General features: G+C 40.1%; 2 protein-coding genes across 6 annotated transcripts in view; one reads left to right on the forward strand and one right to left on the reverse strand.

Moving 5' to 3' along the window:
* The first annotated feature begins 353 nt into the window (after positions 1–353).
* vstm4a (V-set and transmembrane domain containing 4a) lies at positions 354–8,637 on the forward strand. Of its 2 annotated transcripts, none has more exons than XM_019254326.2 (8): positions 354–1,006; positions 2,432–2,884; positions 5,646–5,699; positions 5,799–5,906; positions 6,001–6,034; positions 6,250–6,395; positions 7,202–7,269; positions 8,053–8,637. In XM_019254326.2, exons 1-8 carry the CDS (start codon positions 829–831, stop codon positions 8,197–8,199), a joined length of 1,188 nt encoding a protein of 395 aa, XP_019109871.1. In that variant the 5' UTR covers positions 354–828; the 3' UTR covers positions 8,200–8,637. The 2 variants fall into 2 exon arrangements, with proteins under 2 accessions (XP_019109871.1, XP_010735855.1); XM_010737553.3 differs by having other exon boundaries at positions 936–1,163.
* A 2,328-nt stretch (positions 8,638–10,965) lies between these two features.
* wdfy4 (WDFY family member 4) overlaps positions 10,966–12,850 on the reverse strand; it is a 38,906-nt gene continuing 37,021 nt past the window's right edge. For all 4 annotated transcript variants that reach the window (XM_019254325.2, XM_027276119.1, XM_027276128.1 and 1 more), the window contains exons 63-65: positions 12,425–12,512; positions 11,617–11,746; positions 10,966–11,346 (exon numbers count right to left, since the gene is read on the reverse strand). In XM_019254325.2, the coding sequence (XP_019109870.2) occupies positions 11,283–11,346; positions 11,617–11,746; positions 12,425–12,512 (282 nt within the window). In that variant the 3' untranslated portion in view covers positions 10,966–11,282. The remainder of the gene's footprint in view (positions 11,347–11,616; positions 11,747–12,424; positions 12,513–12,850) is intronic.

The raw sequence follows: 12,850 nt of genomic DNA on the forward strand, positions 1-12,850 counted from the left end.
TGAGAAGCAGTAACCTGCTTTGACCACTGCAGGGCAGAGGAGAGCGGTTCCTCCATTAGAGCAAAGACTTGAACTTAACACTTATGTAAAGGAAAATTTGAGACAAACTTCAAGTACAAAATGTAGTTAAGAATATATAATATTTCTCCATAGTACTTTCACACACATGACTCAACTAATACTAATAGCTCAAAGTTGAGCTGTACTGTATATACTGTATATGTAATACAATTACTACCTTTTCAAAACAAAACATTTCAAACTACCTCATCAACACAGTTCATTTTCCACTGAATCCATGTTTTTAAGAAAATCCACATACGACCTGAAGGGTTAAATCTGTTGTGTAATTCCATTTGGCTTTGGCAGAGCTCGAAGCGCCAGCAGAAGCCCTGCCTCAGCAGTTTAGCCTGCCCAATAAAGCAGCAGGCTTCATACCGCTGGGACAGTCTGACAACCACAGCCAGAGACAAGCCCATGCCACTCTGTCCAGCAGCCAGACAGGGAGAGGTCCCAGCATACTCACGCACATCCACATATGAACCACACATGAATACATGCATGCAGACACAGAAACACAGAGGTCACATACATGAACTTCAACATTTGCTCTTTGTAAACTTTATTTGGAGATGCAAGATGAGGATTACCCCAAGAGAGAAATTTGGGTAATGGAAATGCATGTTCAGAGCTCTATTGCATATGCTTCTCAAAATGACACAGTATGGTAGGCACATGCACACACACACAAACCACGAGTCTTGACCATCGCCTTAGAGGTCTGGGGTTTTGGGCTGTGGTCCAAGACTCTTCACAGGAACACAGGAAATGACATTTCCTACGTTTTGCAGGACACACAGAGAAAGAGAGAGTGAGAGAGAAAAAGCCAGAGAGAGAGAGACAGAGAGAGAGAGCTGGGAGAGTGAGTGGGAGTTTCTAAGTGGGAACAGAGCATTTACTGTTTCATATTACACAGAAAAGAGGAGAAAGAGGAGAAGAGTTAATGGTGGGTAAGGGCTCTGGTGGGTTGTGCAGTCAGTCTCTGTTTTCAATGTAGCTGCTTGTGTAAGTGCTGTGCAGTTGTCTGGGTTTATGGATTCGCTGACTGTGGAAAATGTACTTCTCTATAGTGGTCCTTGTCCTGACTAAGGCTCTGGTCACAGGTAAGTTTACATTGTTTATAACAATATATACCAGTAAAAAAAGTGAGCAAGCAGGCAAGAAAGAAAGAGAATGTGTCTAAAGTATTAACCTGGTCTGTCATCTAATATACACAACTGCGAAACCATACATTTTGAGTGTATTATGGAACTTTTATGGAAAAACACTGTCTAATCTGCATTGTTTCTGCAACAACTAAAGTTGCAAGTGCATTAATCATGATTACTGTTACTATTAATCATGATTACTGTATTATTGTCAATACTGAAGTAGCAAAATGTGTTTAACAAATCAGGAAAATTGTTTAAAATCAAACCAGTTGCGTGAAGTTAAGCAAGTTCATTGTTTGTGAGCAAAGAAAACTTAGAAGTATGTATGACTTGCATTCTATAAATTGACATAAAGTTGATGTATAACTTATATTGTTTTGATTATACTCAGTTTTGTTTTTGGTTTGAGTCCCTGTTGCTGTTTTTGTTGTCACATTAAATAGTATAAGACAGACCCTGAGGGAGATTCCCCAACTAACACAGCAAAAAAACAAAACAAAACAAAAAACAGCAATGCAGCCCAGATGGTCGGTGTTATCTTGTCGTGTTTCTCTTTGTCTGGTTCAGGGTGTACCATAAGATGAATGTTTCCCACCTGTAGATTCTCTTTGCCTCTCTGATCACACATATTGTGCCCAGACTCTATGTCTCTTCTAGACAGACCTGACCCAGCTGGCAGCAGAAAAAAACTCAAGTACCTCCAGGAAAGTAAAACAGAGGCACATAAAGTATGTTTTAGTTTCTCTCATTCTTAGTCTTCTTACACTTTCTAGTGATTACAGACTGAATTCCCATCGAGTGATGGAATGAATATAAAAGCAGAACCGGTGATAGTGTGAGCTCTAACACCATAAATCCAAGCAGCCACTGTGGGCATGCAACTTATTTTGTCTAAATGCTACAATTATGTTTAATTGGCAGGAAATCAAACATCTTGCAAAAATGAACTGAAGACTTTTTCCATGTGGGGCACATTACCAGCTTGAGTTAATTACTAATTTAAAAAGCAGGGAGGAGTCACACAAGCTACCAGATCACTCTGTGAATGTCCTCATGTTTTGAAAAGTTTTATGGTTTGGTTTGATTTCTTTTGTTATAAAACAGTACACACAGACTTACAAAAATATTAACAAAGAAATACATATACTGAAAAAAGGAACTCGTATCAAAAAATGACAGCTGTACAAACTACCTGTACCGTTTGTGTCCTTTGTCAACAGAGGTATGTCATGCCCTGAATGTGACAGTGACCCCTGGGCCTGTTATCATGGTAACAGAGAAAGACAACTTGACGCTCTCCTGCCTCGTATCTCAGAGGAAGAGGAGCGGAAGTGTCCTCATCCTTCGCTGGTTCTTTTCTCCTCTTGTTGCACCAACTCTCACCCCTCCTCCCACCTCTCCGTCCCCCTCTCCTCCTGCCCTTGAGAGCTCTCAGTTTCTGATTGTGAAGATGGGCATAAAGAAAATGAAGCTGTATGGGAACTACACCCGTCGATTCCCCCAGCCAAAGTTTCGTCTGTATGAGGAAACAGAGGGAGAAGTGTACCGGTTATGGATTCTCAGTGTGACAGGAATGGACCAGGGTTTCTACACCTGTAGAGTTCAGGAGATTCGTAAACACAGGAGCACATGGAGAGCATCATCCAATGGCACCAGCACCACACAGCTCACAGGTAACTATTGCTGCACACCCTGCTCAATATGTCACATTTGTCTCTGGAAAGACTCAGGGCCCCAGTTTGGCTGATAATGGGGTGAATGTTGGCCAAGTTTTTAGGAGTTTCTCAGTAAGCATCCTCCCTGTCCTTGAGCAAGATGTTAAAGCCCTACAGCACTTGGGCGTTGTCCCCTGGTGGAGGGGCAAGCCAAAAGTGTGCAGTAGTGCAATGGTTTAAGTATTCAAGTATTGTACTATCTAGCAGACACGGGAGTCAGATAGCATTTACTTTGCCTTTTGTCAGATTAAATGCAAGGGAATATATTAACATCGATTTAACCTTCACTTGGTTAAGGTAGGCGAGTCAAGAAAAACAAATCTATCTTTCATCACCATCTGGCAAAACAGTAAAACTGTGCATTGTGTCGTACACCACCTGGCCTTTAACAAGAAATGAATCAAGTGTTTTACATTTCTATGTTTTTTTCTATACCTTTGGTGGTCACTGACAAGACAGGATCAAACACAAAAGGGATTTCTGGTGTTATTACTACTGACGTTTTCCATGGAATATTCCTTTCCAAGGAATCCCCTTACAGCCACACACATTGAGCTGAGACACGCTGTCCATGTTATCTGGCAATGGAAATAAGCAAATAAAGAAGGAGCAGCAGTATTCAATAGAGGACGAAGGGCAAATAGAAATGTGTAGCATGTATTTTCTGACTCCAGCTGTGCTATTTGCTTTACGTTGATGTGTGACCCCAATCCTCTGGCATTTCCATCTCAAAACAATGAGCTCACACAGCCAAACCACATTCAACAATATCACTCTCTGTGTTTGAGTGTGAGGAGTAAAAGGTAGTGTGTTGCTGAGCTGGCTACGTTCAAAAACTCTGAAACACATGACGTCAGCACTCTGGGTTTACTTTTATGCCAGTCTCAGGAGAAAATTTACTGGAGAACTTAGTTGCAGTGGAACTTTTTTAGTCTGTGCCAATATGTACCTACAATAAACAACCTGAACAAATCATCTTGAGGACTATTTTAAAATCATGCACAGTAATGAATATTTTTTCATACAGTGTGATTGTTTATCTGATTTAATTGGACTGATTGGCAGGGAAGACAACTCACTGTGGGATGCACTGGAAAAAGGGGGTACAATAGAGCTTTACGAAGCTGCAACACAGTGTGTAGGTATAGCCACAGCTGACGAAGTTGCACCAAGTTTACCTTTCACTAGTTTTATGGCAGAAAAAGCACAGAGGTTTGAGTCAGACAGAGCCATCAGACAACGCCCTGCCCTATATTCAGGGCAATGTCCCACTAAGGAAGCCACACAACCTCAGGCATCTCCGACATGCATTGACCACAGAACCAGAAACACAAGAGCTGACATTATAATGTTAAACAAAGAAAAAACTAAGCTATAACTGTAATCCAGGGAACCCCTCTGTCTGCAGATTGCATTCTGCAGATCTCAGAACAAAGGTTACACCCTGAGATAATTGGGCTACTCTTATTCAGAAGAATTTGCACAGATGGTTTGTTCTCTCGAACATCTCTAAACTCAAATTCAGACCTTTGGGTTGAATGATTTCTGCTGGTAAAATGAACAGAATTTAAGACTACATACTTTCAAACCCTGAGAGTTTTAGCCGATGGCTCATTTTTAGAGTTTGTACTCTAATAGCGCCCTAACAGCCAAACTTTTAACCTGGGGTGGCGTGCACTGATCAGATGTGGTTAACCACGGTGTAAAGTTCAGATGTGTGGTTTACTTACATTAACTGTTAACTGCTCATATAGTCAAGAGATGCCTGTTAAATGTAGCCTGTCACCTCATTAGATGAGAAGGACTCTACAGTTTGTCTACTTTTTCTTTGGCTGTCATTACTGTTCATTAAATAAACAACAGTGGTTGGACAAAATAACAGAAACACCATAGAGTTTTAGAGAATTAAAATACTGTATGTGTGGAAAAGAGCTAATCGAATACAGGCAGCAACAGTAACATATCACTTGTGTGATGTTATCTAAGGTGTATCTTCTGCTGCATTTGATGCCTGACATATCTGATACAGTGTTTCATGTTTGGTCATAACATAAAAAGCCATTGTGTTTCTCCCTGACATTAATTAACATGATATAGAGCCTGAACAGCCAAGACTACATTTGACGATTAAACAGGCAGTTCAGTGGTCTGGAAACAGGCAAGAAGTCAATTAGAGTTAATATCTTATCATATCTTATTAATATGTTTATCAACCTGGGTATCAAAGACATATTAAAAGCTCATTATAGGGAAGACTAATTTATGTACATAGCCTCTGTTGACTCTCCTCAACCTCTTGCTAAATACCCCTGACCTATAAGAACCCATCATTCATTGGCACACACTGACAACAAGTTCCTTATTCCTTCTCTTCTCACACCATAAAATACACAAAGAAAATTGAAACATTAAACAATTGTGAAGCTACCAACAAAAGGAAATGGAGATGCAGAGCGGCGGGGAACCCCCGAACACCGTCCAAAAACAGCAATACAGGCGGGCCTGTGTGTGTGTGCATGTGTGGTGCGTTTGGCTAATGCAGCAGCAGAATCTCCCTTCATGACAGCAGTTTTGATATTTCTGGAAACCACTGAGTCTGTCTGCTGTATTGGGTCAGTGCTTTTAGAAAACAGCAATTTACAAAGATACTTAGTCTGGGCACTATTTCCTACCCTCAACATACTGTCTGTGCTGACTTTTATAACTTTTTTCTCTCCAGTGCACTTAACTCTTGATGATGGTACCAGTGAAGGACTGTTACGTTTATTTGCAGGTACTGTTTTTTATCTCTAGTGCTCCTGCTGTTTGGCTTCACCATATAAGTCTTAATATAAGATGACTCTTTCTGAGGTTCTCTATGTTTGTTTTGAAGATGTGTATCTGTGTGCCGTGCTGATTTGCTCACTGGGCCTGTTGTCCATCTTCCTGTTCACGCTGGTTCTCACTTGCCAGTACTTTTACAGAAGACACAGGCTCAAAGGTAAAACCACTATTTGTTTTCAACATTTTAACATCTTTACTTTTCAAAACTTTCATGCAAGTCAACATGCTTTTATCTGCTATTTTTTCCACAGCCAGTTATCTTCTGGTCAAGTGTCCAGAAAGTAGGTATGTATTGGTTAAATGACAGAAAATGAATCATGAACAATTTTGATAATCAAATTGACTAAATCATTAAATAAGGATAAGGATGTGGATTGCTGGTTTGAGAGATTTTAATACATTAAGTCAATTGATCAATCGCAAAAATATTCAACAGATAATCAAACAAAGAATCGTCAATTGCATCAGTAATTAAAAACTTCCCCCTCTGTTCCAAGCAGCTCAGGAGAGACTGTTACTAGTTCGAGCAGTTCCTCCAGTTCCTCCCCAAGAGCCCAAAGGAAAGACACAAGACAGAAAACCGACAGAAGAGTAACTGTAACACCACCTAAACTACCCGAGGAGCCACCACACATACCAGCTAAAGGTAAAGTGATATTTCAAAGACAGAATGTAACCTCTTGGAAAGGTTAAATTCTTTGAACTCTTTCAACTAGGCCAGAGTGTCCCAAACTCTTAGGCTTGTGACCTTTTAAAATGGAGCAAAGGCTACTTGTGACCCCTCGTTACAGGTTATGTCCTCATTATGCGCATGAGTTATGAGCAAAGGGTATTTTTTTCACAATGTTTAATTTTAAAGAAGTTTATAGGCCTTGAGAGATAAATAAAAGTGTAAATGTATCACACAGTAAACTGCATTCTGATTTGAACCACCAAGATCAGATGTTACCCCAGTCTAATCGTTTTGTTAAGGGGGGACAGTGACTGAAAGTGTCACCTCACAATTTATCAGTACTTTAGTTTCCTCTCTAAACATACTGGAGACATTATAACAGTCTCAGGGGGCTGAACGAGGCTCTGGCCTCAAGAAAAGGAATTAGGGGTTAAATTCCCTGCAAGTACAAAAGAAAGTGATATAGCTAGCATAATTCAATTTCCATGACAAAAACAGGATAGTTTCAGAGACTCTGGGAGGCAGAGGACAGTCTGAGAATGAAACTTTATACTGTATTTGGGTCATGCGGAGTGTATTGTCAGAGGTAAAATAAACATTGACGCTGAAAACGAAAGAATAAATCTCTTATTTGTGTTCTCAACTACACCTTGATTAGGTTTAATACAAAGTGGTTGTGAAGGATGATTTTCTCTCAATCCCATAGTCATTTTTTTTTTTTTACGTTCATTCCTCCTGGCTGTTGTTTTGAGTCAATTAAAGCAGTCTCTGTTTTTCAGTGCCTGTTGCTGTCAAGAGACCTCAGAAGCCCAGAAGGTTAAAGACTCATCTAAAGAGTTCTGCCACTGTAAGTCTCCTCATTCTCACCCATCATACAAGCAAAATACCCACGTCGACCTCTTCCATAAAATCATTTGAACTTAATACAGTATATCTGTTCAAATGTATTTATTAATATTTTGAAATGATGTTTTTCATGCACAGAGTTCTTATTGAGATACGTGCAAGAGGGAATTTGTCTCACGACTGCATGATTGTCTACAGGAGTTTATTGCCGTCTCTTCATTCAGTTATGAGCTTGATAATTCTATTTGGTTTTATTGCTTCTCAAACACAATTATTTATTTAGAGTGCTTCATTGGTTTTATATCTACAATAAAAATGTCAAGTATATACAGAAGAAAACTACTCAAACTAAGGATCATCAGTATTTCTACTGATGGCGTTCTTGTGATTTTGTAGTGAAATGAAGCTCCAGAGATGTGAGCTTTTTTTTTTTTTTTTTTTGCACGAACATACTGATTGGATTAGTGCAACTAGGAGGATCTGAGGATGTCGAATAGGAATCCTATTGTACCAAATGTTTTTCGAGTAAACTGAATGTTCCAAGAGGTCCTGCAAACCCTGTAAACACATACTTTCTGCAGCTGACAAGCATTGAGGGGATGTTAACCATGGAGATGGGAAGAATACTACTGTCTGCTGACGATTAAATGCAGACAACACTCCCTATACAGTACACATCTTTTTTTCTGGAAGGTCTATGTTAACAAGTATATAATTCTTATTTTGTCTTATCTCTGAGCTAAATTCCTTCAAGTTTATCTCACTCTTTGCCTCCCTCCTCCAGTCTCGAGTATCACAGGAGGATAGTCTGACATATGCAGAACTGGAGTTGGTCAGACCAAGGCCGGAGCCCCCCTCCAGCCCTGAACCCACACCCTCCAGCCCGGACACTGTGTACGCTCAGATACTCTTCCAGGAAAAACAGCTGTAAAGACAGCAGCTCTGGACACATGGATGTCATGGTGCCTCCTGGTGAGGGCAGAGATTCAGCTCTCCAAACTGTAATGTGGAGTGGGATCCAAAGGACTATATTTATGAACTATCAGTATGGCATTTAGCATTTGTTTTTTGGCTGTAAGTACGCTACAACTGTTGGTAAATGAGGGTTTTGTGTTTTCTCTGCGCAGTTCCATTCCAGCACAGCAGTTTTGGGGTCTTATAATTCTGTTGTTTTGTTTGTTGGCATCGCTGGCCTGTGAGCCAGATGTTTATAAGAATGCTCTTACTGTTAACTATTCTGTATAAACTCAGGAGACTGTGTGGAAAGAAACTGTTGTCCAGACTCTGCAGTGTCGTAAGGCATTGTAACACTTTTCAACTGCATTTATAATTCCAGTACTAATACACCAAATAAATAAATATATGCCTGGGTCTGACGTTTAAGAATACAGTCTTTGATTTATAAAAATACTGTTTTAAATGGTCTCTTTAAAGATTTGTCTACAATATGTCTGGGTTCACAAGCAATATCTTTTTGATGCGATGAAAGATGATACTACAAACAGCTGCAGTGCATTCAGTGTCTGTTATACATTATAGCAGCACAGGACACAACATCTAAACATGTCTTGGCTACTGAAAAGTCATTTAACAGTTTACACCCACCAGCATCTCTAAAGCTCACATGTTAATATCCGTTACTTCACTTCTGTACAGCAAGGGAGTGAGGTCCAGGAGAAACCCCCAGCCAAGAAATAGCCTGGCACAAAGGCCTAGCCCTCTGGAAAAACCACACACAAGAGCTTTAGAGATGCCAATAGACTGATTTTGTTACCTTCAGACAGAGCAAGGCTAGCTGTTTCCACCTGTTTACAGTCTTTGTGCTAAGCTAAGCTAACCAGTTGCTGGTCCTAGCTTCATATTTTCCAGACTAGTTTGAGATTGGTTTCAATCTTCTCATCTAACTCTTGGCAAGAAAACAAATATCTCCCAAAATATTGAAATTATGGCTGTAAGCAGTGGGACTTCTTTTGTTTTGATGGCAAAAGCTGATATTTGCCAAATAAAATATGAGACGAGTCTGGTGTAATGTCTACCAGATGGAGCCAATATTAAGTCTACGTTTTGATTTTCTAACAAGGACATAAAAAAAGAGGGGGGGACAGAAACAGCACAGGGAGTCTTCTGCTTTGGATTTCAAAACCTGATCAACACGGCATGGGCATAAACATCAAACATGAAATCCTGGAAGCAGCAGACATTATGCTCAAGCACCGAAGAAAGGTGAAGGGTGAAGGCCATTTTGTGAAGGTCAGTGTGTGAAAAATAGGATGGAGACGCAGAGAGAAAGAGAACGATGCACATCCGCACCCCTCTCTCCGTGAGTGGGAGAGATCGAGAGAGAGACCATCATCCCCCACAGTTCAGACTCACTGACTAGGATGAACCCGCTAATGACTACATTTATTCAAATTAGACTAATTGTAATCATGGTTAATAATTAGCTTTACAGTGCATTATAATTGGGTTAGGCTACAAGATGGTTCTGCCTAGGTGCAATAATTTATTTGATTTAATTATTCTGAGGAACCCAGTGGTTTGACATTTCATATCATAAAACCAGCGGTGTAGAGAGAATGGAGATGGCCGTTGTCTTTAGAGAAGGTCATTGCTCGCTCTCTGGGAAAATTATGAGGACTATTTTCCACTCTATTAAGCTACTCCACTTAGCACAATTAGCCACACACACAAAGGTTAAAGAGAGAGACCTCTTCCTTTATGATAGAGAGGAGTGGCGCATGTGCATGAGGGAGCAAGTGAGAAAGGCAGACACAGAAAGAGAACAAGCCTCCATAATCTCCATCATTTAAAATGATCTTAATTATTTATCAGTGCATTGATGTAGGAGTGTCAGTACTGTACTTTTTCCATTGAAAGATTAAGATCGTTGCTGAAAGGGTTTCATATGGTCTCTCAGTTGAGTCACATTTAACCAAGAGTTTGTTGTTGAGGCCTTACAATGATTACAGATTAAACAGTCTGATGGGGCTAAAAAGGCATATTTGTCCTTGGTTAACCATAAACACACACACACAAAAAGCTCAGACAAGCATAAAGGATACCTCAACAAGACGCAGTCACATTTTACATCATCCACAACACGCAGACTTGAGCGACATGATGAGTGTAAACTTCCGAAGGATAATGGTACAATAGAGAAAAAAGCAGTCAAATACAAATTCCACATTACAGAGCAGATTGAAAACACATTGCGCAAAACAACAAAGAAAATCAGTAAACTATTTACAGCTATCTAAACATCCTGAATTATTGGTACCACAAACATTTACCAAAACAAAACACTACAACCCTCGTAGAACAAAATGCTGACATTTGCATGCCATACTTTTTATGATAATGGATGCTTGTCGTGCAGCTCGTGAGAAATGAAATGCTCCAGCTTTACAACAGTGTTAAAAAATATATATTTTTCAGGGAACGTGACCAAGCACGTAGGCTCTTGTTCATTATTTAGACAATCCCTCTTGCTTTAAGTTTGAAGCTGCCCAATTCAACCAGTTTTGCTGGAGCAGTAATGGTTCATTGAAAGTATTGTTTTCAAGCAAATGTAAATTCACCCAGCAGTTCAAAAGAATTTTAGCCAGTGTCCCTGGTTTCACCTTCATGAATCCCAGATAAAACAAAAGCCTGGCCAACTCAGATTTCAGTGATGAATCATAGATCCACAGGAGGCAGCTTAAGCAAACGTCAACAGTTTTATTCATATTTGTTGAAATTCAGTATTTACAGAGAAACATACAGAAATAAATATCATGTAAGAGATGAAATATTCTATATTGTCTGAGACCTGAATATACCAAATATTGCTTCAATGATCTCCCTGAATGCACACACACAGACCTGAACTGAAATACAGCATTTCTCAGTGCTCAGCTCGGTCTTGTCCCTGGGGACTCTTCTGATAGATTTCCAGTGTCAGAGTCTCTCTGAGAGGATAAAGGGTGTGTAGAAATGGTGGCCGGAGGCATGATTGTACTCAAAACCTGCCACCTCTCACTCACAGGTCCAGGTGAAAACTCTGCCCCAGGCATCGCCCGCCAACAGAGTAGCATGACTCCTACACAGAAGAGAGTGTGCTTAAATAATCGTTTCAAATCAGTGACGTTATGCAAATGTATTCGGTCATAAAGCTTGAAATAAAACAGTGGGAGTCAGAGTTGGTGAGAATTCAGTTTCCAATCAGTTCCAAAAGTGTATTACATTTGAAAACACTTAAAATGAAATGTTTTTCTAAAGAACAAAGAGTTAAATGTAGTTTGAAGTTGTTAAGCGTAAACTGAATCCCCTCCTCTCATTGCTTTGAGCAGCTGCATGATATTTACTGTACCTGGACAAGGCCAGCGCTGTGATGGCCGGATTATTCTTGAAGCGGCGTTGCGACACAGTCTGACTTCTGTTCAGCTCTTGACACAACACCAGATGTCTCTCCCAGCCTTTAACCTGGCATGAGTTGCTCACTGTGGATACATCGTGAGAATACATCAACCCCCATTTATTACTGAATCACCGGGCAGGTGTCCACTCTGTCTGTAACCCTGACCCAGCGGTCCCCACAAAAAATAAAAAAATCTAAATGTGCATTAACGCAGTGTTTATCTATGGTCAGCAGGCTGTTAAAGGGAGGACAAATCCCTCAAATATAAATGCTTCAGCGTTATGTAAAGACTTGTCTCAATGTAATTTACCAAGCATAATACTCCTATGAGGTGACGCGGGGCTGTAACCAACGTATGCCAAATTGGATCTGGGTATTATTGCTTTCTAAATTATACAAGCACACACACGTCAGCAGAATTACTCATCAGTGTTTACTGCCTCTATGTTTAATAACTTTATAACAACATAATTCCTGCTAGCCCTAATGCTAGTGAGGGATGGGGTAAGCATTACAAGCTCTCATCTGAAAACTACACTGTCTAGCTCGGAGATGAGCGGTTAAAAATAATCATCTCACACTTAAGGATTTATCTAATTAGATAGAAATGGGTTTCGTTTTGAAACACAAAACATAGGAATCATTTTGTGCATTCGCATCTTAGCCTCACAGTTTTACTACTGTCAGACACTCCCATCATCTGTGTTGTTATAAATACAATACCTATATGCATATCCTGCCCTACTGCCTGGAACATTACCGTCTCTCTCTGTTCGGTCTTGCCCTGGGGACACAGGCTCTTCTGGAGGGCCAGGTAATTGTGTTCTGGTGTACTCTGTCTTCCATATCTGTATGAGAGACACATAACGAGTAGCAAAATCAGACATAATTCAACATAATAACAAACACACTCACATACGCACCAGCCATGCGCGCACATCCCATAACTCAAGGTAATAATAAAGTAATAATACCATTTGTGTGTGTGCGTGTTGTGCATGTGGCATGGGCACCCACTCCCAAGTGAAGCCCAATTTAGAGTTTGCAGCTTTGATTGCAGCATATGCTTATATGCAGTCACACTCACAACCCATATGCTGTTATTAATACCTTGATGGACATCCAAGCTGCTACCTGCAAGGCTAATACCAAAGTAATGACTGCTACATTGGAATACTGTATAAAA

This window comes from Larimichthys crocea, chromosome III (assembly GCF_000972845.2).
Source record: "Larimichthys crocea isolate SSNF chromosome III, L_crocea_2.0, whole genome shotgun sequence".
Classification (NCBI taxonomy): Eukaryota; Metazoa; Chordata; class Actinopteri; family Sciaenidae; genus Larimichthys; species Larimichthys crocea.

What these genes read in the sequence shown, in the direction of transcription:
- vstm4a (XM_019254326.2), top strand. Translation starts at nt 829, where the DNA reads ATGACATTTCCTACGTTTTGCAGGACACACAGAGAAAGAGAGAGTGAG. An exon ending in AAAGAGGAGAAGAGTTAATG is followed by an intron (nt 1,007 to 2,431) that starts GTGGGTAAGGGC and finishes CTTTGTCAACAG; the next exon opens with AGGTATGTCATGCCCTGAAT. An exon ending in ATCTAAAGAGTTCTGCCACT is followed by an intron (nt 7,270 to 8,052) that starts GTAAGTCTCCTC and finishes TCCCTCCTCCAG; the next exon opens with TCTCGAGTATCACAGGAGGA.